General features: G+C 40.1%; 1 protein-coding gene across 2 annotated transcripts in view; it reads left to right on the forward strand.

The window, feature by feature from the left end:
• The window catches only part of RASAL2 (RAS protein activator like 2), a 128,960-nt gene that overhangs the window by 49,711 nt on the left and 54,280 nt on the right, over positions 1-24,969 (forward strand). The window contains exon 4 of one of the 2 annotated variants that reach the window (XM_050900562.1): positions 23,914-24,020. In XM_050900562.1, coding sequence (XP_050756519.1) covers positions 23,914-24,020 — 107 coding nt within the window. Of the gene's footprint in view, positions 1-23,913; positions 24,021-24,969 lie in introns of those variants that run through there. The other variant, XM_050900563.1, reaches the window with a different exon arrangement.

The raw sequence follows: 24,969 nt of genomic DNA on the forward strand, positions 1-24,969 counted from the left end.
GGCGGGGGGGGGGGAGGGAAAGCAGTGCAGGAAGCAAAGGCGGGGGGGGGGGGAAGTTCATTGTTTGTTTAAATGACTCTCCAGGGCTTTTTTGGTACTGTGTATTTCCTAAGCTGTAGAAACATTTGAAGTGGGGTAACATCTTCAAATAAAGTGCAGTTTTGTCAGACACGTTCAGACGTAGTTCCTTGTTCAGCTGACAAAACCATGTTTTCATCTTGACCGGCTGCTTGTAGTCCGGACAGTGTATGCAGTGATATCAGCCTCTTAAGCTTCCCTGTAGCTGATTTTAGACTTGGAGTCAGCTGCCTGAAATCCCCGAATTTTCTCAGCATCAGACGTGTTTTTGCTTAACAGGAGTCTCCTCCTGCCCACACCCCCTTCCACCCCACCCTGAGTGCTTGCGCTGTCTCTCAGCTCCCCCACCCTCCCTTGGGACAGGAAAAATGAAGTGTCTACCCATCCCGGGTAGATTATGTCGCTGTTCGCAGGGAGGACGGCGTGCATCCCATACGCTGCGAGGGAAGGCGAGCGACCGAAGGGCGGCTATTGTTCAACTCGAGCCAAGGAGCTGAATAGAGAGGCTTGCGCTTGACGGGCTTCGACTCTGGCTTTTCTGCATTCCAAACAGTCTGAGGCAGAGAAAACAGAGCGCAGGAGAGAACTGTGCAGAGGCTACGCTGACTTTCTGGTTGGCATGGTGGCAGGACCATGGTAGAGGTATTAGGATTACCGCAGAATGCAATTCACAGGTGAGATCCCTCCTGACACGGTCCATGCAAATAGGGGACTGTATTGCTGCAGTATTTCCAGTGAGGCGGGATTGGGTAGGAGGCACATAGGTATTTTGCTGGAAATTTAAAGTGACTAGACTTAAAGCAACTGGAAACTTTAAGGGTTTTTTTTTTTTTCTGTGTTGCGTGGATATATGTATCAACTCTTTTCTTCATTATTTCAGTTTTATACACAGGTTTTTAAAGAGATATTTACATGGATTGAATGTGATGAATGGAAAAGTGGATTATTGGTACTTTTCTCCTCACTAGTACGGAAATCACATGTTAGTATTCAAACATCATGTAGATATGAAGATGAAAAACAAGTTTTTATAATGGCTTTCAAAGTTAAAAATCTAGTTTATTGCTACTTAAATCATTAGGTTTACTTTTCTCCCTCTCCCCGAAAGCCTTTACTTACCTACCATAAGTCAGTACGTTTTTATATGACATTGGATTTCTGGATAAGGCCAGACGTCATTCTTCAGGGGCACACTGTGGGGATATTTTTCAGTGTTTACTTGTGGCTGGCATTGCGTGACGTTTTCAGCATATGATATTGCCAACCTTGCTTCCTGTCCTCCAGCAAGTGATGGTAAATCAAAGCAGTTCAGGGAATCCTACAGGTTGCTCATAAAAACAAGAGGATTTGTTTCCTTTTCAATATAAAGGGCACTGCCTTAGTAATGCTACTTGCTTTTCCAGCAGCTTTTGTCTTAAAATGTACTGTTAAGTGATAGCAAGCTGGAAAGCATTTAAACTTCATGCCTTTTGATATAGTTAAACATTCTTCAGTAGCTACAAAAGCAGTAAATGTTGTCTAAGGAAACCGGGAATGGAATCTCCTGAGTTAAATTTTTTTCTACCTTGGAAATATCCTTTAATAGGTACTGATTATGAAGTCCTTCTCAGTCATTTTCCTCCTCATCTGTAGACCAGGGAGAATACTAATTTGCTAACTTGGAGAGACTGTTTTTGTTAGCCTGAACCAATGAGGTTGTTCTGCAGCTGGTTTTGAATTACATGATCAGAAAATGAAAACCTTCTGCCTTAGCTTTTTTTGGACAAACATGTTTCTTTCAAAAACAAGCAAACTTTTGGCAAACTAATCAGAAAAGCTCAAGGCAACGCAATCCCGGTCCCTTCCAAGTTTCATTTAGGTGATTTTGGGGTGGTTACCAGGAGGTACCCTGTAGAATTTCCTGTCTCTTTTTGGGGCTCTTTCATACGATTAACTTGTTAATAGGGTAGTGAATTAAAAGTACAATACTGCAGAGTTCTGGAAGGCAGACGTGATTAGCAACTTACATTCCTGCAAATTCTTCATGTTGTGTCTAGCTTTGTCTGATAGTCTGTGGGTGCTCTCGCTCTTTCTCTCTCTAAAATCTGTGGGGAGGGGAAAACGGTGTAATTGTAACGAATACTTGAGGTGACTTCTGTCAGAAAGATCTGTCATGGCTCTTTAAAGCTCATGGGAACAAATCAGCTTCATTTGTATATAAGCAGGAGGAAGGGGCATTCTGGTATACTGAGGCTTGACCTGCTCCTTGCCATTTTCTGATACCTGGGAGTGAGTATTGCACCAGCTATGTAATACTGGAAGTCAGAGAATTCTGTGATGCAGCAAAATACAGGGTATGGACGGCATTTGTAAATGGCTCGTTGGCATCAAGAGACAGATTCATTTTCCAGCCTGTAGAGGTACGTACCTTTTCAAAGCTTTAATTCTCCACAAAGGGAATACTTCCTTTTATCTAGATTTCTTGGCTAATTGGCATCAGACAGCACAAATGTTTTTTAGGAGAGCTAATAATGGTGGGATTTGAAACTGGGCCAATGGCAGAAGGGAGACCTAATGATCCACTTCCATTTAATTTTCTACATATATGGGTGACTGCTTCTAGTAAGTGAGAGGGAAATCTGCACAAGAAGTCAGCAAGCAAATGATGCAACTACAGTCAGCACTTACAGTTTCAACAGTATCATCTCCACATGTTAAATGGTCAACAGACTTCAACTATATATGATATGGATGTAATGGGAAACGGTGCCGAAATTGTCGTGGTAAACATAACTGCAAAAATTGGGTTGCAGAGTAGTGTAATAGCTGGTTATCTGAGCAGATGACGGCAGCTACGAATAGCTATGGTGAGCCTGGACGGAGATTCCTTCCATAGCTGAACAGTGCTGCTCCTTAGTCAGGCAGTGGATCTGCTGTGATGACACACAACATTGCATTTTTCTTCTCTTGCACCTGCAGCATGCTGGGCAGGGTCTTTAGGAGGGCAATGTTGTGACGTGGATGCCTGCCAGAGAAGTGAAACAGCTCCGCTGATGCATTTGCTTAGAGTAGGCCTCTGGGCAACCTTCAGAAGTGGCGCCAACCACAAGCATTCAAAAATGCAAGTCTGGCTTAGAAAAGAGGAGGTTGAAAATACTTTTTTTAACATTAATTTTCCTGCCTGTTTTGATCCTTTTTGGAGTAGGCTTCAGTCAGATTTTCAAGCTCAGTCGCACTCAAACTGTGAAGGCCAGGTCCTTTTTCTAGAATAGAGGCTGTAATTGTCTCCACATTTGTTTGCTTCCAGGGGTAATGGCTACAGAAAAAATGCCAAATATACAAAATACAGCGTAATTCTAATGCCAGCTTTCACAGCATTCATGCTCTTAAAGCCCTGTCCTGGTATGTCCTAAGGTCACTCTAAAATGTCAGCTATATTTTCCAGCAGAACTCTCGCCAGAGTGTCCAAGAAGAATCTTAAAGATATTGCGTCAGTCAGAAATTAAGTCCATGTCCACAAGATGGAGGACTTGGTATGTCCTTGTAAAAATTCCCTAAACTATACAGTCTCTTACCTTGCTGTGTTTCCTTGCTTCACTTGGTCCCTAATTTGGAAACAGATTAAAAAAACCCTCCACGTACTGCCTTTCTTGTACTGATCTCTAGTGTTTGGAAAGGCCTTGGGCTTTGGCAGTTGCCTTATTTTGATGCTTACATAGAGATTAACATAGTATTCCTATAAACACAGGTGGAACTGAGTAGTAAGAGGGAGGGAGACCACATGATTCATAGGCAAGGGTAGGAAATCATATTGCTGGTCATAACCACTCATTCTCCAGAATGCTCCTGCTTTTCTGCTGCATACCTGGTAAGTGCAAGCTGCATGCTTTTGGGCTACTAGACACTTAACAGTTTTTTGGTGGTGGTTTTCTATCTCATTATCTGGTGTTAGAAGTGCAAGTTATTGTGAATTAGGTTTTTTTTTTTTGTCTGTGCCAATCAAGGAGAGTTCAACTCCCACCTGATGATGTCGGCCAAGCTGCGGTTTCTTGACATACAAAGGGAGCAAGCAGTGACCTCAGGGTGGAGTAAAGCTCCCTATTGGCACAGCACCCTCAACCCTGCTCTGCAAGAATCGCTGGTATTTAGTTTGTGCTGAAAACAAGCAAGTTGAACTCGTGGGAGTGCTACCTAAAGCTGTTACTTTGTACTAAACCTTGTAGGAAGGAGGTAAATAATGCTTAAGTTGATGGGATGGTGTGGCAATTCCTATGTGATCTGACCAGAAGCTTAAGAGGTCTTATGGTCAGTAGAATATCATATATTGATCATGTTGAATCACTTCCCAAAATACTTTGAAGCCATCTGTGTGGGTCTTACGCATTCTGATGGCACCAGAATGTTGTAGACTAAATGATAAGACATTTAGTTCTCTCATCTGAAACTGTTTTTCTCAAAATTGTAGTTCTCTATTTATCTATGTGATCATGTCTAGTCATAGAAGGCAAAAAAACCCCCAACCAAACCAACCACTGCCCAAACCCCAGCCCTCACTAAGTTGTTCTTTCATTTGTTTGCTTGTTGGAGATGTCATCCCAATAACTTAGTCTAAATAAGAAAAATCATTCCTGGCTGTTTCCCTGCTCTGGTTGAGAGTATATGCCCAAGGAAAAACAGTAGGTCAGAAAGTAATCGTAGAGACCAACATGAATGATGGTAGTATTCCCACAAAACTGCCTTAATCAATTATTTTCACTTGCATTTTTTTCTGAATTTGAGCAAAATTCAGCACTTGTAAAGACATGAGTTGTGCAAACTATGTGGCCTGCAGGGTGAACAAGAAAAATTGTTTTCCTTTTCCATGCCTGACTGCAGCATTCATGGGGAAGTGCTTTGCTGTCCCAATAGCAACTTGGAGGACAGCTTAGTGCAAGATGTCCCCTTTCCCTAAAAACCTGCCTGCTTGTTTTCTGTTTCTGACAATTCATAGCACGTCAGCATCTTGAAGTGCAAAGGATCAAGCAGTTGAGTCCTCGAGGATAGTAATAACCTGTCAGATTACCGACCCTTTGTACTGTACTTGTCCCTATCAGTTACATTAGAAGGACTGGGAAGAATTATTTAAAAGATACTTTTTCTATGGTGTTACAATATAATTTCTGATAAATCCATCATATGTTAAGTGCTTCTCCTTGTCTGTCTTTCTAATAAAGCTCCTTTATAATGATATAGAACAGATAAAATGTGAAAGACCTTTAAGATCGTCTGTAAAATAGCAGTGGTGCTGTACCTGAACTGCTTAAGCAAGACTTGTGCCTTTAGAGACAGGGCAGGGAGGAGCGGGTGCTTCACCTTACTGCCTGCCTGCAGTGTGGTTTCTGGGCAGTTACTTTTTTTTCTTCTTCTTCTTAATACCTGGGAGACTTGGAAGTACAGCCAGCAAAGCTTTCTTGCTTGGAAAGGTTGATTTTTCTAGGACTACTACTAGGTGATGCAGGTCTGGGGGATTGAAGGAAGGAAGCTGCGCTCCTTTTGTTTGTTTGTTTTGGGGGGGGGGTTGTTTGTTTGTTTTTGTCAGCAAATATTTGTATTTGTTTTTTGCTGTTTTCCTTCTAGTAGCTCTACACTATGTTCCTTCCAGTAGCTCTACAAAAATGTTTTTTCGTGTTAACTTTTGTCTTGGTCATGTTTAAGCTGCACTTACATTTGAAGTTTGCATTTCTTGTACATTCTTGTTTAGAAAAACAATGTGATGTTGATATCACTTGAGACACTGGCGATTTCAGTCCTCACAGTATCAAACAAAAAATCACTGCCCAGTCCTCTTTCATACTACTTTAAAAGATAGAAGAGCTCTTGGGGTTCTGGGCTGGATCTTCAGATATGTGAAGTAGGTGATATAACTGGGCTCAGTGGGCAGGGAGTCAGACCCTGAATGTTGATCTTTTTCATGTTCTTCATCCATTCTTGGATATTTGGCACCTCTTGGGGCTTCTTAATTTTTCTTTCAATCTTAGCATTAAAGTAACATTTCTAATGCTAAATAACTTTAGAACTAACATAACATTTCTAGCGAAGATGCTAGCTCAGAAATCCTTTTTTAAATTGAAGTGCTTGAGACTCAATTCATTTCAAGCTGTTGCTTTCACAGTGTTACTGAGCAAGGGCTTCCATATCAATCTTTGTGCTTGGCAAATCTGGGAAAGTGTGGGGTTTGTTTTGTTTTTACAGCTCCATGTTTTCAGGACATTTTCAGTCTGCTCTTTGTTTTGAACACCCAATGTTTTTGGTTGGAGGGAAAGAATATAGAAGGTGTTCTTCATGAACACATTCTTGGGAAAAAAGTCATCGCGTGGATACCAGCATCAGAAATTAAGTAGTCTTTACATACTGCTTGTTAAATATATAGCTGGATGTATTCATACTTTAATACAAGATGTCTGTTTACAAGAGGCATATGGCTCACAGTTTGGAAAGGCACTCCAGAGTGGATGACTCTGTAAATAATGTCTTGGCCCTAATTTGGAATTAAATTAGCTTAATGTTTTTAGAGTAGTCATTAATAGATACTTACAAACTACCATGCTGCTAGCAGCATAACTTAGCTGAATCCCTTGGCTATGCTGAGGATACCTGAGGTTGGATTGAGTACACAAATTTAACTAAGTTGGTGTGGAAATGGGGAAAAAAAAAAAATATGGTTGCTTCATCAGTGAAGTTCTGAAAATCCAGCAGTCCTCCCCAGCAGAAATACTTGTGTCAGAGCTCTTAGTGCTTTTGGTGAGGTCACTGTTTTGTAACGTTGGCGAAGTGCTTTTCCATGGGAAAGTGGACAACAATAAGGACGATTCGACCTGTAGTAGTAAAACTTCCCTATTGCTAGTTCTTCTGATTTTTGGAACTGGCTTACTTAGGGTTAACATGCCCAAGAACCAAAATCACAGTAATTTGCCTATTCTTCAATTACAGTAATTTTTTAAAGATCATTTAAGAATGCATCTTTTTTGCTGTACGTGAGCAGCATCATGGTTCCTTCTGTGCTTACCTCCTCGGCCTCTAGATAGAGCCAAGTTTCTTTCCTTATACAAGGTTCGACGTTCTCTGTCATGTGGGTGCAGGTACATGTCTCGCTCACTCTGTTGATCTTCAGCTGATGGTTTGACTCCCAGTCTTCCTGCTCTCCTCAAGCATCTCTTTATTAATACATCCTGGAGGAAAAAAGTATAGGGGTGTATAGTCTTAGACTCAGCAAAACTTAATTTTGTGGGCAGGTAGAGTCAGCAGCATGAAGGATTCATCTCCAGCCCCTACAGCATTACAGTCTTGCATCACTTTTGCCAGGAAAACACAATACTGGGATCTAGAGAAGGAACTGGGGCAGACATCCTTCTAAAAAAAGCCACCTTGTTTATGTTGTGTTAAAATGTTCAGGAGGAAAATATTATGGAAAAATTGAAGACGTGTTTTAAAAGTAGTTTAAAATTCAGCTCCTTAGCAAGTAGCTTCATAGGCTTCTGACAGCTTTTTTTCTTTAACCTGAAAAGCATGTCTATAATTCTAAGATATTGTGTATACTCAAAGTAGTTCGTATGCACCAAGGAAACACAATGTAATGGGAGGTCTCTTAAGACATAGCTTGCTATTATGGAAAAGATTTGGAAGCATTGATTAGATTCATATAGGCAGTTAGATGTATCTTTATATTGCAAGGGAAGTATAAGCCAACTTCTGTGCTGGTAAGTGTCGTTCTTTGTGTTCAAGTAAACTGACTTAAGTGACTTTTGTCTGAGAGGCCCGTGACTAGACTTGCATATTTAGCCATTTTTGAAGTGTTTGTGGTGAGGACTTGCTGCTCAGTTTCCATAAAGGTGAAGTATGAATAGCCAGCCAAGAGGCCAGTTGCTTTTGCTAGGGACGCTCAGTGGGCTTGAAAGAGCTTTATAAAGGCTAGCTCCTTTGGGTTTAGTTTAAATTTTCATTTCAGTTGCTGACCTGTTTGTCTCCAATACCCTGTCAAAACTAAACGTGGAAATAGCTTCCTGACGTTATTTAAAGTGTCACTTGTACAAGGGAGCTCTTGCCTGTATTATTATATACTAGAGAACTTCAAGGCTTGTTGGTTTTCTCACCTTAATTTTGAGCCATTCTGTCCCTGTTTATCTTTACAGGCTGTCAGAAGGCACAGCTTTTGCTGCCCCTGGATTCCTCACTGCTCCAGCAGTTGTTATTTGGGAAATTCTTTGCTCTGCCTCCCTCCTGAGTAACCACTAGGTTAATGTCTCTGATCTCAGCTGGGTTTGGAAGGCTAGTGGTGTTCACTCTGGAAAGTAAGGGGAACTGTTACGCTGGTAAAAGATAATATTGCATCAGTGCTGTGGCACGTAGAGGTTGTCATCTTCAGCTGGATGAGAGCTGTTGAGTGTGAGTGCTAAAGATCACTGACTGTGCTAAAATCACTTCATTAAGCAATCTGAAAGGATAAAATGCTAGACGATAATGTGTATGTGTGGGCTAGTACTTCATCAGCGCGGTTTCACTTTCCACAATAGAATGGACTGGCTTAAAGAGGAACCTGAGTGTCCATCAATTTTTTTCCTGATAAAAAGGGCTTTCTGTGTACTTTGCCATGCTCCAACAGGGCTATCAACGTCTTCTCATGTCTGACGTAAGTCTGCTATTGATTTACATTGCAACAGAATGATTCTGTTCTGCTGCTCATAGTTTGTTCGTAGGATTGTGTTACGGTATTACACACTGGTTTTGCTTATGTAGCTTAAGCCAAAAATTTATCCATGTCAAAAAATAATTGTGAATCCTTCCACCATCATTCCATAATACACAATGAGTTACTCGGCCTTGTCCATCCGGATGCACTTGAACTAGATTATGGCGTGGTTAGAAGGCTGTTATATTGTAATACTGCTTCTCAAAGCAAAATGACTTTCATTACAGATGGGCATTTAAAATGATTTAATGCAGGAAACAGAGCCTTTTGCATATAGAATTGACATTTTTAGATGTCTGGGAAACTTATTTTCAAGCTAGCTTGCTTGTTCCGTGCTGTGGCATTGAATAGGATTGGAAAGTTATTACTGCTTTGCATTTTTCTGGGGCAAAATGACTCACATAACTTTTCTTATTTCCTAATGGACAGGTATAGAGGTGAGTAGTTTTGTCTGGTACATATGACATTGATCCAGGAGTTGGAGAAGCGGATGTTTATTGTTTCTTGTGGATTAACTACTGCTGCAACCTCAGCAAGCTATTTTATATGTCTCTGCCTGCCTGCTTTTTGTGAAAAAATTTGCCCTCTCCCTATCCACTGTGCCCGTTCTGAAGGGAGCATTTCATTTTTCAAGTGTGCAAATATCCTGTCTTTATTCATTCCTAAATGAACTGTAAAACATTTTAATAAGAATGACTTGGGTGTACAATGTCTGATGTATATTGGTGTGAAGACATCATCTACTGACTATAGCAATATCCATCAATCAGTCCGTCAGAGTCTGTCCCTAGTGCAAGTAAGATCCATTTTTCCTCTTCTTGTAAGTGCCTCAAACAGAGAACATTAATACGTTATGATTTATAATACTACCGTGACTTTGTGCTTACAAAGCATCTGCATCAGAACGCATCTGTGCTCTATTATTTGCATATATTATGAATTATCATTTACTAAAATTCCTGTAGAAATATCTGAGCACTCATGCTTCTGTGTAGTTTCACTTATCAAGAATGCTCATTTTTAAATCCACGGGATGGCAAAGCTGCTTAGCTTCATAGGTATCAAAATCATAACTGTAGGAGGGTGACGTTTCTGACAACTGCAGAAAGGAGCACAAGCTCATTTGCCGATGGTAATGCAAAGAATTACCAGTTGGGGATATATACAAGTTTTAAACAATTAGTTTATATAAGAGGTTCCAAAACATAAGGGCTTGGTTTAATTTTCAGCCTTGTGGACTCATCTGCTTTTGGAACTCAGGGATGAGGGAGATGAACCCCAGCACTTTGAAGGAGTTTTCTCATGTTTTCACCTGCTATTCTGTATGGCTACTGGTGCTAATTTTGGAAGACAGCAGTCTCTCAAGGTAGAGATTAGCTGCTTCTTACTCCTGGTTTTTGGGGGGTTTTATTACGGCTTTGCGGATCTCTCCCACTTTTCTATATCTTTCCAGTACAGGATATTTTCACATTTTGCATACTTCCACTCTGGTCGGTAGAACAATTTGTGTCCTTATTTGCATTGGTTCGACAAACTTTTCCAGTGTAGGTAGGTCTCACAGCATGAAAATAAGTTAGTCATGTTTTGAATATTCCTCTCATGCTTATTTGCAGCTTATCTCAAAAAAATGGCTGTCCTGGAAAATTTGGGCAAGATTTTTTGAAAGCTTTTGGTAAGCTCTAGAGCACAAGATCTGCTTTAAGATGGAGAAAGACAAATTTAAGAAGCTATTCACAGTGTTTCTTCTGCCTGTGGCAAGCTTTAGTGGGAGACCAGCACTATATCCCTCCTGCAGTTGTGGAGCAAGTTTAGTCTCTTTTTTTCTTGCACAGCAAAAGGTTTAAAAATTAAAATCAATGCTACAGAGGAGTTTCAAGATATTTTTGAAGTGATTGTTTGAAACTAGGTATTCAAAGGATGTAAACAGAAATGTAAACATTTCTGATACTTTCCATTATCAAACTCTGGTATCAAAGCATACAAATGTCAACCAGTGCCCAGTGGTTGGGAGATGAGGCTGGATACATTAATTCTTGGAACTAAGGAGCAAATTGCTAAGCACGAGTGGAGTTAACTGTTGGAACAGCTTACCAAGGGAACAGACTGGCTCTTTTTATGTCTTTGCAGTGTCTGTTTACCATCGGATGTCCTTTTTTCTGGAAGATGTGTCTTTGTTCAACTAGAAATAATGCAATGAATGGATGAGAGTCACTGGGTGATGTTCTAAATGTGTTTTAAGTCAGGTTAGATGATTGTAATCATTTTTTCTACTTCTAAATTTGGTGGATTTGGTGTTTCTAAATGTCAGTGGTGGTTCTACATCTATCTATTACTTTAAATTTCCTGGATTTCTAATGGGGGTGTGTTCGTGACTTACTTTCTTACAAGGACTTTTCAATTCATGCTTTTGTTCTGATGCATATCTCCCCCTTCTGACAGTCCATTGCAGACAGGCTTCCTGCATGATATTGTGACCTGTTAAACCACAAAAAAAGGAGATAAATAGTAGGGAAGTATTTATGCAGGGTTTTTCCCCTCTGTGTTGCCCCTGGAATGTTAATGCACAGGAGAGGTCTGCATACGAAAAACTTTAATGCCCTTTCAGTTCCTAGTTACATCCTCCTGACTGACGTCTTTGCCAGTTCTGCCTCCTTTTTTACAAAGTTTTTAATGTTCCCATACTTTAAAATACGCCAATAAGCCAGTTTCATATTTGATATTTAATATATTCCCCTGTTATCATGAACATTATAAAACATTGAAAGGGATGAATAAAGCTAAATTATGATACAAGATGAGGCAGCTAGGGAGGAAAACAGGATCTGTACACAATCTGTACTCATAGAAAGGATGCAAAATTGGTAAGCATTCATGGGAAATCAATACTCTTAACTTTGTTTTCTCTCGAACCTATTATTTATGGAGTTGATAGTTACTATTGCAAATTAAACCAGTTTTTAATGGAAGGACAGTCAGGTGGTTGTGGGCACAGTATTTGTTTCACAGAAAACTAGAAGGAAGGAGGTGAAATTTTTGTTTCATATTGACGAACCATATAGAAGAAAATAGCTATCTAATCCTTTCTCTAACATTTTTTTAATTCCATCTTATTGCAAGTATATTTATGTCATCAGTTTGCACAGTCTTAACTCAAAGAAGATTCTACTTGTAGAAGTTGGACAAAATGTGATCCTCCTACACGCACAGTAAAATTTGTTGGAAAAGCTCATTTTGTCAAAAAAAATCAGCTATTTTTTGCATAGATGGGAAATGTATCTGATGTCTTTCTATCGTTGGATTTTATATTATGTAGGAAATGTTTCTGGCTTTTTATCCCTCTGTTCATATTGGGGGTGGAGGTGTGTACTTTTTCAGTGTGAACAGGAGGACTGCTCGGCTAAGTCTTCCATGCTGCTGTGGTATCTCACTCCTGAACTGTCTGTCCCATGTTCCCTCATTAATTGTGAATTCTGTATAGCAACTGCCCTGCTTGGCAGGTGTTTTATGAAAATAGCTGTCCTGCACTAACAATACTTGCTACAGTTTGTCTTAGTAATTGGAATTTTCTTCCCTGCTGGGACTTGATAGCTCTTTTTTTTCTTCATTTGTTGGTTGGTATCTAATTCTTCGCTTTGCTGATCTAATGGCTTTTTGTTGTTGCTGTTCTGGCTTGGGTTTTAGTCAGTGGTCAGCAAGTGTCCTAGTTTGTAATAGGGATTGGCAACTGTATAAATTATTTAAAATAAAGACAGGTTCAGAAAATGGTGAACAAAAGGCGGCTGTCTCTTTAAAGAGTGCAGTTTGATCAGAGCATCAGCTCCATCCCCTGAGGACAAAGGCAATTTTGATTTGTGGGGCCCAGGAGTCCCTCACTTACCGGGATTCGTCTCTGCTCGTGCATGTGTAAACCTGTAAAATGCTCTTTTGTGTAGAATAAATCATATGCTATAAATCCTGTACAATTAAATGTGACCCTTCATAAAGTCACAATGACAAGTCTTCATTGCAAAGCTGTGCAGAGCAAGCTTGCTGTCTAGACAGAGCAGAATTATTTCCTATTTATCTTTTTTTTTTTTTTGGTTAAATAAATAGCCGACTGTTAGCATTGATGACTTCTTTGAACCCCCAAGAACGCTGCTCTCTCCTTACCTCTTCCTCATTTGCCCTGTTGCAGTCGAGGCTGAAGCCCAGCAGGGCTGTGACTGCTGCTTCATGCTGATGAAGAGGAGCAGTTCCCCTCTCTCTAATGCTGCTGTTGGCAGTCAGGAGCAGATTCCATTATTGCCGATCAATGCCGCCGCCATGCAGGAGGAGGGGAGAAGGAGGGGTGGGAGCTTCCTATTCACAGATTGATCAACCTGCCATTGCATGAACAAATTCATTGTAAGAAAGGCTGGGATGCTGTTATAATAGCTGGAGCAGGAAGGGGCTTGTAAACAGGGGACTGCAGGCTCTTCAGTCATGGGGAGGGTATTTAAATTACCTCTAAGCTTGCTGTTTTTTCTTTTAGCATAAAGCATAATACCTGAGCCTTCAAACAAAGCCAACACTATAAGGAATGATAGGGATATATTACACTTAGCTGATGAGCTATTGTGCTGACTTATTTGAGCTTCTTTAGCGCTGAGACCTATTTCTTCTTTTTACTTGAACTGATTCTGTCATAACCTGCTACCTCTTTTGGATTTTAAAACCTTAGTTCCCCCTGCTCCCCTTTTTTGCCTTCTTTCTGTTCCTGCTTGGACTGAAACCTTGTCACAAAGGGACAACAAGTACAGATCCCTCTTACTGCTCCCACCCATGCCTGCTTTGTCAGTACAGGCTGTCAGATGTAGGGTTGAGAGAACAGGGCAGGATCACGCTCTCATGTTGTCAGTGTAGACAATAACTGGAGTACTGGAATCCCAAGACCATCAGCTCCTCCCCACCCTTCCTACCCTGCTTCGTTCACTTACTGTTTTCTGTATGGAAAAGTTTTCGGGCTGGAGAATGAGTCTTCTTTCTCCTGGTGATGTGGCTGAATGGCTGGATAGCAGCACAGAAGATGAGAAAAGCCTTCTCTCGTTTCTTGGTACGGTAGGGTACTAACTATTTTTTTTAACACTTTACTGGGAAGCCTTTACTGCTTTCACTGGCACTTAATTTCTTCAGTCCTTCAGTTACCTGATGTTATTTCTTTTGAAAAGCTTTTAAGTGGTATGCAATTGTTAGTTAAACTTGGTTACAATCTGTTTGAAACCGTTGCAAACACACTGGGCAAAGGTCAAGTTATAAATGGGCATGTGCCATGCAGAAAATCGTTTCTGGACTAAACAATGTTACTTACTGGTCTGTTTTTCTTCTCTGTGCCATTTGACCAGCTGATCACTGTGTTCGGTCTACTTCCACTCATTTCTGTCAGCTTGCCTACAACTTAACTTCTCAACTGTGTGATGGTGGTAAGATAAATCAGAGGAGACTGCTGAAAGTTTTTCTTCTTAAGAGAAATGTTTAGATGCATTTAGAACAAAAATTTCAGCCAAGGGATTGGTTACTTCTCTAGCCTAGAAATTAAATCTAGGAAGCAGTCAAACAATCCTGTGCTCTGTTTCTGGATACTTACACATTAGTTTAAAGGCATTCAGGTAGAAAATTGAAACTATTTTATTTATAGTCCAGAGTAAATACCACTAAGAGGTTGAAAATGTTTTAAACATAATTCACACATAGAAACTGATTATTGTTTTGTCTTTCCCTTCGAGCTGTTGCTATCTGAAACTGTTGTTATTTGTTTTTGTTCTTTTAATCCCATCTCCACAAATCATTCCATCTCTCTCCTTAATGGTTTCTGTTGTTCTCAGGATGCAATCTCTTTTCTTTCTATTTTGATAATTTCCAGGTACGCAGTTGCTCAGACAGGCTGCTTGATATGTGTGCCCCTTTTTCTTTCCATGGACTTTTTAAAATAATGTTTGTTGTAATATCTGCTATAATATCTCCCCCCCCCCCCCAAGATACAGTAGTCACCATTATGGATCTTTGTCTATCAGTCAAGTAGGTGACAGCTAATCCAGATGCTATTTTTCCCCCAGTTTTGTTGTCCTCCATCCAGACCACAGGCAGGTACCTGGTGTGGTTGTACTCTTTTCAGTAGACAGAGTTTACACTAGTCTCTCTATGGTAAGCAGTTCTCTTACTTAGCAGGTCCAGAACAGTACAGAATGTGGGAGGAAAATAAGGGACTCCCACAGAGTCTGTTTTGATTTGCTAACACTTCATCACTATGTGCTGTGGCCTTCTTTGGGAATATCACACCAGATGTGAACAGGGACAAGAGTATGCATGGGCTGGGCACCGGTGCTGCTCTTCAAGAGACTGCCATTTTTCCCCCCTTACACGTATGCCTGCATTCACATTTTTTTCCAAACCAAGAGATCCTCAAGATGTCTCCTAAATCTCACCCCAGAAGCACCAGGAATTATTTATTCAGACTGGAATCTGAAGAGTGTCGCAAAGCTGAGCTGTTTAAGGTAGCATTTTTTGCCTCTAAGTACTTAAATTATCTTTTTTATCTTAAAGAGGTACCAATTCCCAAATGGTGTCTTAACTCTGGGGCCATATTTAAGGTTCAGTGACATCCCTTGGATGTCTACAGTACACTGGGACTTTTTCTTTTTGTGTGTCCATAACAATAATTCTTATTGCTCAGGGGCAAAATCCTGCCATAGTGAGCAAGAGGTACTGAAGCTTAGAGCAGCCTTCTGGCCCATTGAGAGGAACGAGGAAGAGCTGTCGAGTCTTGATGCGTCCAAGAGCCAGTCACTTGTGAGAATATCCCAATAACCAGAGCAAAGGATAGCTTTTTAGAGAATGCCTCGATTCACAGCCCTTTTGCAGAGAGTAAAAAAGATTGGTTTTGAAAGCTGTGGCTCAAGGCTGTTGTTTAATAATGAGGATAATAAATATTGATATCATACTAATGTGTGTCTAAGTCATAAGCCTCTAAACAAATTACATTGTGGGACCAAGTTACCATGCATCAGCTGATCTGCGTTAATTGTCTGTGTGCAATCGCTCTGCAGCAAACACAAGGTAATTTGAATTAGCAGGGGCAGTCCAAGATCATTAGGAACTAACGAGGACATCAGCATCTCCAGGTCATGTGCAGTAGCTCCTTGTGTCTGCTTTTGTGTTGGCACAGTTGTCCAGGCAATTTGTATTGCTGTGTGTAGAGTCAACCATTAAAGGAGGCTTTAGAGGCTGATGTATGAGGCGGTTGAAAAGGGGCAACTATTCCAAATTTTGTATGGCCACGCACATCATGCAGAGGATATGTTGAACGGTTTAGGGACGTGCATCTGTTTCATTTCTGACTCACGTTTGCAGAGCTGGAGGATTCGTTGCTCTGCCTCAAAGCGAATGCATCAGTCTAATAACAGCTGATGTTGTACTCACTAAATGCCACGTACAGTTTCCTCAGAACATTCTGCAAAAAGAAATTGTGAGAGTCAATACTTGAAAGCCAAAAATTATTATCTCCTATGATATTCTTGCCCTTTCTTCCAGCCTCCTCTGTGTATTCATCTGCTTTGCATGTTAGGTCTTGTCTTTCAGACTGTCAATCCTTTAGGAATCAATGACTTAAATGTCTTTTAAGTGACTTAAACTGTCATTTAGGTTGCTTGCTATGCACCTTCTGAACTGGGTACTAATTCAATTACACTTTTTTTTTATATGCCAGCACAATGCAAGTGTCTAACACCGACAGAATACCTGTCTGTAAATTAAAAATCTTTGATATTTACCTGGATCATCTTGCAAGACTTGTCTGATTGACTCAATCCCTAGTATAAAGCACAGTATCTTCTTTTAAAATCCCTGCTAATGGACTGGGAGAGTTTTTGATCATAATTGGTATCTAGCAGTTGTTTGATGATGGAGTTCTATAGCAAGTGAGCTTTGCAGAGTTTCCTTTTTATTTCCCTTTCCAGGCTTTGCAGCTTTTGTGCACTTTAGTATATTGTGACTTGGTTGCGTTCTCTGATGTATCTTCTTGCGACTTTTTCCCCCCCATCTAGTTGTCTTGATAAATGTGGAAAAGCTATTGCTGCAAATTTCAATTTTCTCCTTTAAGTTATACCTTGTAGAATTTGCATAATGTATTTTAGTCAGAACACGAACTTGGACTTGGGGACTTAAAACAGATCGGGGGTTTTGAGTTTGCTTTTACCCTAAGCTTCTTACGTAGGCATTTAGTTAAATTTTTATGACAGTCTGTGAATTGGGCCCAAGTCTGAATTCTCCCCAAGTGAGCAAAACGAAAGAGAACGCTTACTCCAAGATAAAACATTCACATTTTTATTTATTTTTATATGAGGCTTCCTATTTCATTAGGTAATACTCATCTGAAAGATGCCATTCAGACATTTCTTCTTCTTGTTCCTTCTTATATATATCCTAATGCTTTCTATCTTTCTGGTTTTTATTACTGTCTCTAATTTTGTCAGCTGGTATGTATTTTCACCAGGGTAGAAGAAACCATAAGTAAATACTGACTGCACCCAACAAGATCTCTTTCTCATTAGTGCTGTCACATGAGCACTCTGAAACAACCCTAAAGAGACAGTGAGACAAAAGTAGTCTCTTCTGTTTTAACCAAGTTGTGAATGCCATAATGTTACTGAATGTATATGCTGTACTGATACATCATAAACTGCCTTGGAGCATGTTGAATTTTTGTACTTGTTGAAATGCTTATTTATTTTTAAAAGGCTCTAAAAGTGAATTAGACACTCCCTTTTTAATAGGCTCAACACAGTAGTTTATCTGGAATGAAAGTACTTGAATTAGCAGCCCAGCTGAATATCCCCACTTGATGAACATTCATTCATGCATATAAAACATTTTTTTTTTAATGACATATATATGTATGTTGGTTTTCAAATTTTTTTTTTAATATGTGCATATAGGAGGAGACCAAATCATCAGGGTCAAACAAGCACCTTCATTATTTATGCCATGTGGTAGGTGATCCGCAACTCACAATGAAAATAGTTAATAAAAATGTAGCAGAGTAGAAAGGCAGTATCACTGTTTTGGTTTGTTTTCCTGCCCTACAAGTTAAAAGTTTTAGTGTACTGTCTTTGTGAAGTAAGAAACAAGCTCTGTAGTTCCTGTTGTCAGTGAAACAAACATTGAATCTCTGTTTGTTTGTCTCTGTAGTAAACCACTCAACTGGTGGTTACATCTATGAATAACATCTTCAAAAACTATCTGCCAACAGCAAACCCATAAGTGCTCCAACTCTTCCAAGCTTAGATTTGAGCCTATTATTTCTTTAAGTGTGTTTGTAAAAGAAATACTAAGTCACAAAAACTCAAGTGCTGCAGGTTTTTATTCTGTATTTCTTTTGTAGTTAATCCATAAGACTAATTGGCCTTTTGATAGAGTATATCATAGTGCTGAAAGAGGCCTTGAAATCCTTTAGTCCTTTCTAGTCCATTGCCACATCTCCAGTAGGGTCTCTTCTGTCTGTCCTCTTTGAGAGTGACACTTGTCTTTCTCTCATTCTTACAAATCTTCAATAACTAAGATTTTTTTTTTCCCCCAAATCTTTCCTCAAGCTACTCTTTTATTTTCACCCCCTAGGATTTGGTTATTGATCTGAGGATAATGACTTTAGTATAAGTTTATTTTAAAAATAAATAATTACCCAGAGGCCCATAAAGGATAAATTACTTAATTTGCATGTCTTATTTTCTTAACGTACTTCTTCCCTCCTGCTTCCCATGTAGGGTTTATCACACTCTAATAGTGCCTTGTTTCAACTTAAGACTGTAAACTTTTGGGAGCAGAGATGGTGCCTATTCAGTACTTGGTCTAGCCATGCTTCATCCTGGTAAGAGGCCTCTAGGTATTACCATATTTGAAATGTACAATAACCTGTCCAGGCAGATGAATTTCTAAAATGGCATAGATGGAAGGTAAATACTTAGATTGTTTGTCCACTGTGGTAACTATTGCTGCATGAGTGCTACAACATTGAAAACAATACCAAATTTTGCTTAAAAAAAGGGGTATAGTATGTGTAGCTTATTGATCCTTCCTTCAGACAAGAGGCTAATTGCGGGATTGTTTTATTGTTCGGCTAATGCTCTGACCAGCAGCAATTACCATTTTCTCATGGGGAGTGCCAAGGTAGCTATATAAAGGGGGTGAAAATATTTGGGTGGGGTTTTGTTTTGTTTCAGCTAGGGACATTTTGATACAAGTGCACCTGAGAGGCAATCTTTGGGAACGCTTGGTTCCAGATAGGTAATTGGTCGTATTGAGCTGGTTTTGTATTTTTCAAATGCCTGTAATTAAGCTAGACTTGAGAGGCAGAATGAATTGATTCTTTTTATGAATCATATTCTCTATTCCCTCTAGTCGCAGACCAAAGTACCATCATATCAGGATGCGTGCAGACAAAACAAAAGGAAGTCCCAATCCCTGAAATCTTATTATATCTTTCTTTTCTTTTCCTAACCAGTAGATAATATACACTAGCAGTCTGCTCCCTTCCTAGTAAAGACAACACAAAGATATCAAATAAAGATATTTGGAGAATGAATTTGAGGATGGATTTTTTTTTTTTCCCTTCTCAACGGAATCTATGTCTTGGGAAAGAAATATTAATTAATTTTTTTGTCAGTAGTACGATTTTTTTTTTTCAGTGGATGGTAAACGTAGCCTTTCACAAATCCAAATCTTTCTTGCACATCAGAGCGAAGGATGTTGTAGCAGGTAATTAATTGGTCAGTGTTAAGCCATGTGTTATTATGAACTGCTAAAAGTCACAACTGGCAAAATTGTGGCTTTGATTATTGATTGTGACTTTTGATTGACTGCTTATTATGAGCTGCTAAAAGTCACAGTTGATAAAAGGCTGGTGTGCAGAACGTGACCAGGCTGAGAACTTTATTATAGAAATATAGGACCTGCCAGCCTGGAGTAGATGGTCTGATCTGTTGTTCGCTGTGACAGAGACCAATAGCAGCCCCTTATGAGTAATGACAGACAAGAGTTATGCTTGCCAGTGTGCTTATCCCTTTCTTGCATCTCCAGGTAGGTCTTTGGGACTGCTTTAGAGTCACCTCCTGGACTTCATAAGCAGGAACTCAGATCTGGAGATGTTCTTGCCAGTCCTGGGAGGACACAAGCCCAGTCTGGAAGGTGCCGCAGTCTTGACGCAAGTTCCACTGAGACCATGCAGTAGTTTCATTGAATTGTCCTTTGCAAAATCACGGACACCCCTGTAATCTTCGTTTCTGTGACCTTATTTGCAAGTTCAGTAACTTAATTCTTTTCACTCTAACCCCTGAGGATGTTTTGTTGTTCCTGATTGTTTTTCCTGCCCTTTTCCAATCCATTTCTAATTCAGAAAAATGGAGCTAGAGTAGCAAGCACTGTCCTGCAAAGCTGGGAGGTTTGTTTAATCTCTACTTCTCCCACCCTGAGAAAAAGCTCTTCACAGTAGAATACAAATTCCCAAGGTTTTGGATTTCAAGTGGCCAGAGCACCCAGCAATAGGAAATTCAGACCGAGTCCGAGTGCCGCTTCCTGACTGGAGGTCATTGAGGCTACGCCGCTGTGGCCACGGCCAAGACAGTTGCCTTCAAAGGAGGTCAATCACCACTACTCATAGTAGTAAGTGGCACCTGTCTTACACAAACGTGCCTTCTGGCCAACAAAACAAGCTTTGGTGTTGCAGAGGGTAGAGAGCGGCGCAATATGAAGATGTGAAAGAGAGACCTACCTTCATTGTATCCTTGGGCAGTTCCCTCTTCAGAGGCATCTGCCATTGCTGAGTAATTGGCTCAGCTAATTTGTAACTGACTATTTCTATATAGTGTGTAAATATTTATTTGCATAAATATTACTGCATATCACCAATATATGAGGTGAGAAATTAAAAGCGTCCCATAGGGATGTCTACAACTCATTTGTTTGATGGATCTTTTTTTTTTTAAGGTTGAAAAGGGAAAGATCTATCTACCTTTTTTCTCCCCCCCCCCCCCCCCCCCTTCCCAGAAATTGAGAGTGGATGAAAAGGGTTTCAGATTGTTTATCCATAGAAACAACGTGATTTATCTGTGATCTTGGTCCCTGAGAGTGAGCAATGCAGAAAGCAGTTGTAATTTAATACTAAGCCGATGAGAGGTGCATCGATTTTTACAGCAGGTGAAGATTATGCAAGAGTAGCCTCTAGCATTACTTGTGGAGCAGGGGAGGGAACTGTCTAATTTTTTGCCTGGTGGTGACAGTATAGATTTTTTTTCCACGACTCAGCAAAAATACTGTTCTACGGGCATCATAGCAGGTTGCTTTAGCTTTTGATTTCCAGTTAACATATCTCGACAATTTTGCTATATCTAGGTCTTCTTTTTCCTGGCAACCGAGCATGTTGTTTATTTGCTCTTGTTTTTTGGAAGGAGAAGAGAGGGAAAGGTAGTTTTATTTTTAGTTCATTGCAGGCACCTCGTGAATATTTCATTTTCCCTTCCCCATTTGGTACATTTCTGTGATGGTCTGAGAATGGAAGAAACTCATTTTACCCATGGAATCTCAGTGTTTTATTTGCAGAGAACTTAAATTGCTGCTGGGTGGATGTGGGGAGAAGAGGGAAGGCAAGGAGAGCCAGGCATGTTCCTTGTTGTAGCTTTTCAACTCCATTTGGTTTAAACTTAAACTTTTTCCTAAACTGCCCCTCCTGCAGAACCTATTGTTGAAAATAGTGGGGAGTTCAGCTCCTGTTTTCATTTATGACTCAGCAAAGTTAACAGACTGTGTTAAATTACTGAAGCAGCTTTGATGTGATTTCCTGTGTGTGAGAAGTAGAGAAAGCCAAACTTACTACGTTACGCATTGCTATTCGATGTAAAATAAAAGGTGCTCGCTTTAGTCCCCAGCTCCAAGTGAATATATCACTCCCATTTGCTTTCATTACATTTACAGGGAGAACAGCAGAAGCAATCATTTAAATCCTACGAAATCCAGCTGTCTTTGGGAGAGCAGTACTTACAGGTGCTGCAGAAAATAAGTTTCCCTTCGTAGAGGCAGGAGGCTGGTGGTATAAAAGAGCACATCTTCAGATAAAACTAGCAACCTCTGCAAAGGCTCCTGAGACAGTAGGATTGACCGTTATTCAAAAACCTTGGTCTAGCACTGGCCCTGCTCCAAGCACTTTGTTCTCTAAAGGTGCCCTGATGGGGACTTACCCTCCAGCACTGGAACAGGCAATGCCTCCTTAGGTGTAAGAGAAAGTGCCCGATGCTGCTCATCAGCCAAAGCAGAAATCTCCCCGAAAATGGTATTGCTCTATCGCAGTTATTGCGAGCTTTGACAGACCGTGATTTACTTGGTCGGTGCAAGGAGGGCTTGTGCATCGTCCTCGTGGTCGGCAGCGAGCGGCTGTGCCCTGCCCGTTTTCCAGTGGTAGCTACATTGTGTGCTAGACTTTGTTTGCCCAGTTTAGGAGGCTGTTCTTCCTCTTAGCAGTTCTTTCCCCATTGACGGTTACAAGCAGATTGAGAGGCTGAATGTTAGCCATTTGGTTTTTTAAAAGATAAGTATCTACAGTGTGAGACACTAATACTGCAGGGTCCAGATTTCTTAGCCTCTTATTCAGTATGCTCCATTTTGTCATTCTTCAAGCATCCATGGGAGATACATATTATAACTCTGGTGAAATCAAAATCCGGTATGCAAAGACATCACAAGTAATGTTATCCCTGAAGAAGGCTTTTCTCATTTTTTCTTCAGTTATTTTGAGGAAAACACTGCTCTCGTGGCACCAGCTGGCAGTCTATCTCTGTAAACCTTTCTTGCTGCTGTGAATCAGGATATATAGTGAAATTTTCTGTAGCGGAGGGAAGCCGGCAGTTGGGCGTCTGTTAATAGCCTGAAAGTAACTAATGAGGATGTGCAGTCGGAGCGATTGATTGAATAGCTGCAGTCCTGTGTGTTTCTTTTTCGCTCGCTCGCTTGCTTGCTCTCTGCAAGCTGTGGGAAGGGAGGGGGAACGGAGAGACCCAGCATTCTCTTAAGTGGAAGTAGCACGGATCCCCAGGGCCAGGCGGCCAGAAATGGAAGTTTAAGCTGCATCTGTCTCTTGAAAGGAAAACGGCAGGAGTCAAAATGTCACTGTCTGGAGTCACGGCTTACTCCTTTTCTTTAAGATTCAGAAGATAACAATGGACTTTCTGCTAGGAAGTGATTTTTTCCCTCCGTGTGTTGGGGGATGTTTTGTGAAGCTGGATTCCTTTAAGTCTGGCAATTGAGCTGGAGATGGGCAGCAGTTGTGATAAAGGTATCTGTATGTATATGTATGTGTATCTAGCTATATATAAAAATGCATATATGTAGAGCATTATGTGTGTTTGTGTAGAGATTTTTAATAGTGTGTATACTTTATTATGCTATTATTCTAGTTTTTATACTAGAAAAAGATGTAAGTGCGTCTTTTATGAATATTTGTGCTCGTCAGATCAGCCTGCATGGATTTAAGATGCCAAAGTCGTATCTTAGTAAGGTCATATTGCCAGAATGAGAAGTTGACCTATTTTTTTTATCTGCAGAGATATATGTGTCATATTACCTGGGCAGTTATGAGTCTTCTGCTGGCTGCATGGTTTGAGCAAGTAGTGTGATCGTGTAAGACCGAACTTTGACCTTTGTCAAATTGTGTTCAGCTGTGACTAAAATTGAGCTTCCCTGTGTCTTGATTTTAGTTATCTGTTAATTACTGCATTGCTTATGTTTTAAAAAAAAAAAAAAAAAATTTTTTAAATTAAAAAATTTAAAGTTCTCTGAACACTGTCTCACAAACAGTAATAGAATACTAAATATGTTTGGGTATTGATCTTTACCAGCATTTTTTATTTTAATTGCCTGTTGCCTACAGTCAAGTCAGATTCACAACCTTGAATCTGTCAGTGGAAATACCATTGTAATTTAGTAAGTAAATAAGATATAGAAAAATAGGTGAGTGTAATTCAGCAGTTTAGTAATGCACTTGAAACTTTGCTGAGGCGTCTGTCCTATAGAGCATAAAACCTGACTATTCCCCACCCCCCGGCACCCATTCACCTTCTTTTTCTTCTCTTCCTTAGAGGTCCCAGCAGAGAGGTCTCCTCGCAGACGGAGCATCTCCGGGACCAGCACCTCTGAGAAAACCAACTCCATGGATGCTTCGAATACTTCTCCTTTCAAAGTGCCAGTAAGTATGCCTTTCCTGCAAAGGAGGAATTTTTCTCATTGAATAGGAGGAGGAGATTACAATATCACAGTGTACAACTAAGCTTGGGGGGGGGGGGGGGGAAGTATTTAGTTAATATTTCCAGTTGACCAAGAGGTATTGCTATCAACTGTCATGTATTATCAATGAGATTTCTGGTAGATCTGTAACTTGCTTATTTTCATTGCCTTGATCTAAGGTTGCAAATAGTGAAACATCAGTGTTAATGTGGGCAGCGACCTATATAAATACTTTTGAAGTCGCCGCCAGGGATTGCATTACATATTCAATTTTGACTGGGAAAAAAGTTCCTTTAGGTTGGTGATAGCATGTTATTTCTCCCTCATGCTACTGAAGTACATAGAAAATGGAAATGGCTTTATAGTTTATTTGGAAGCTGATGAAATTTCTGCAGGTGTGTTAATTGCTCTTTAGCTCTTCAGTTTTTGTTGTGAGTTTGGTTGGCTCTGAGTCTCCATGAGACTTTTCCAGCTAGAGTCCGGATTTTCTTGCTTGTGTCAGTCTTTGGTCAGTGTATCCAAGAGCACAAAGGCCTTTCTATTATTAGACTGAGGGCAAATGCTTCAAGTTAAAATGAGGTGCTCAGTAATTTTTTAACACTATGTGTTCGTGTTTTAAAATATCTAACTTGAATATTGCAAATATTTTCATACCCCCCTTTATTTTTGGCAAGTAATCTGCCTACTTTAAAACCTGAGGAAAAACAGGAGAAGAATTATCTAGTGAACATTGGGGGTTTTGTATATTCCCTATGGACATGAGTACCATTTCTGTACCTTAGTGTGTATGTTCTTGCTTGGCTTTACATAGCACTCATCCCTTTTAAGCACACTTTCTAGCTCACTTTAGATCCAAATGCGTGTGAAATTTGGTTTTTGATTAAATCCTACGTTGTGTCATTTTAAAAATA

Source organism: Gymnogyps californianus, chromosome 8 (genome assembly GCF_018139145.2).
Source record: "Gymnogyps californianus isolate 813 chromosome 8, ASM1813914v2, whole genome shotgun sequence".
NCBI lineage: Eukaryota > Metazoa > Chordata > Aves > Accipitriformes > Cathartidae > Gymnogyps > Gymnogyps californianus.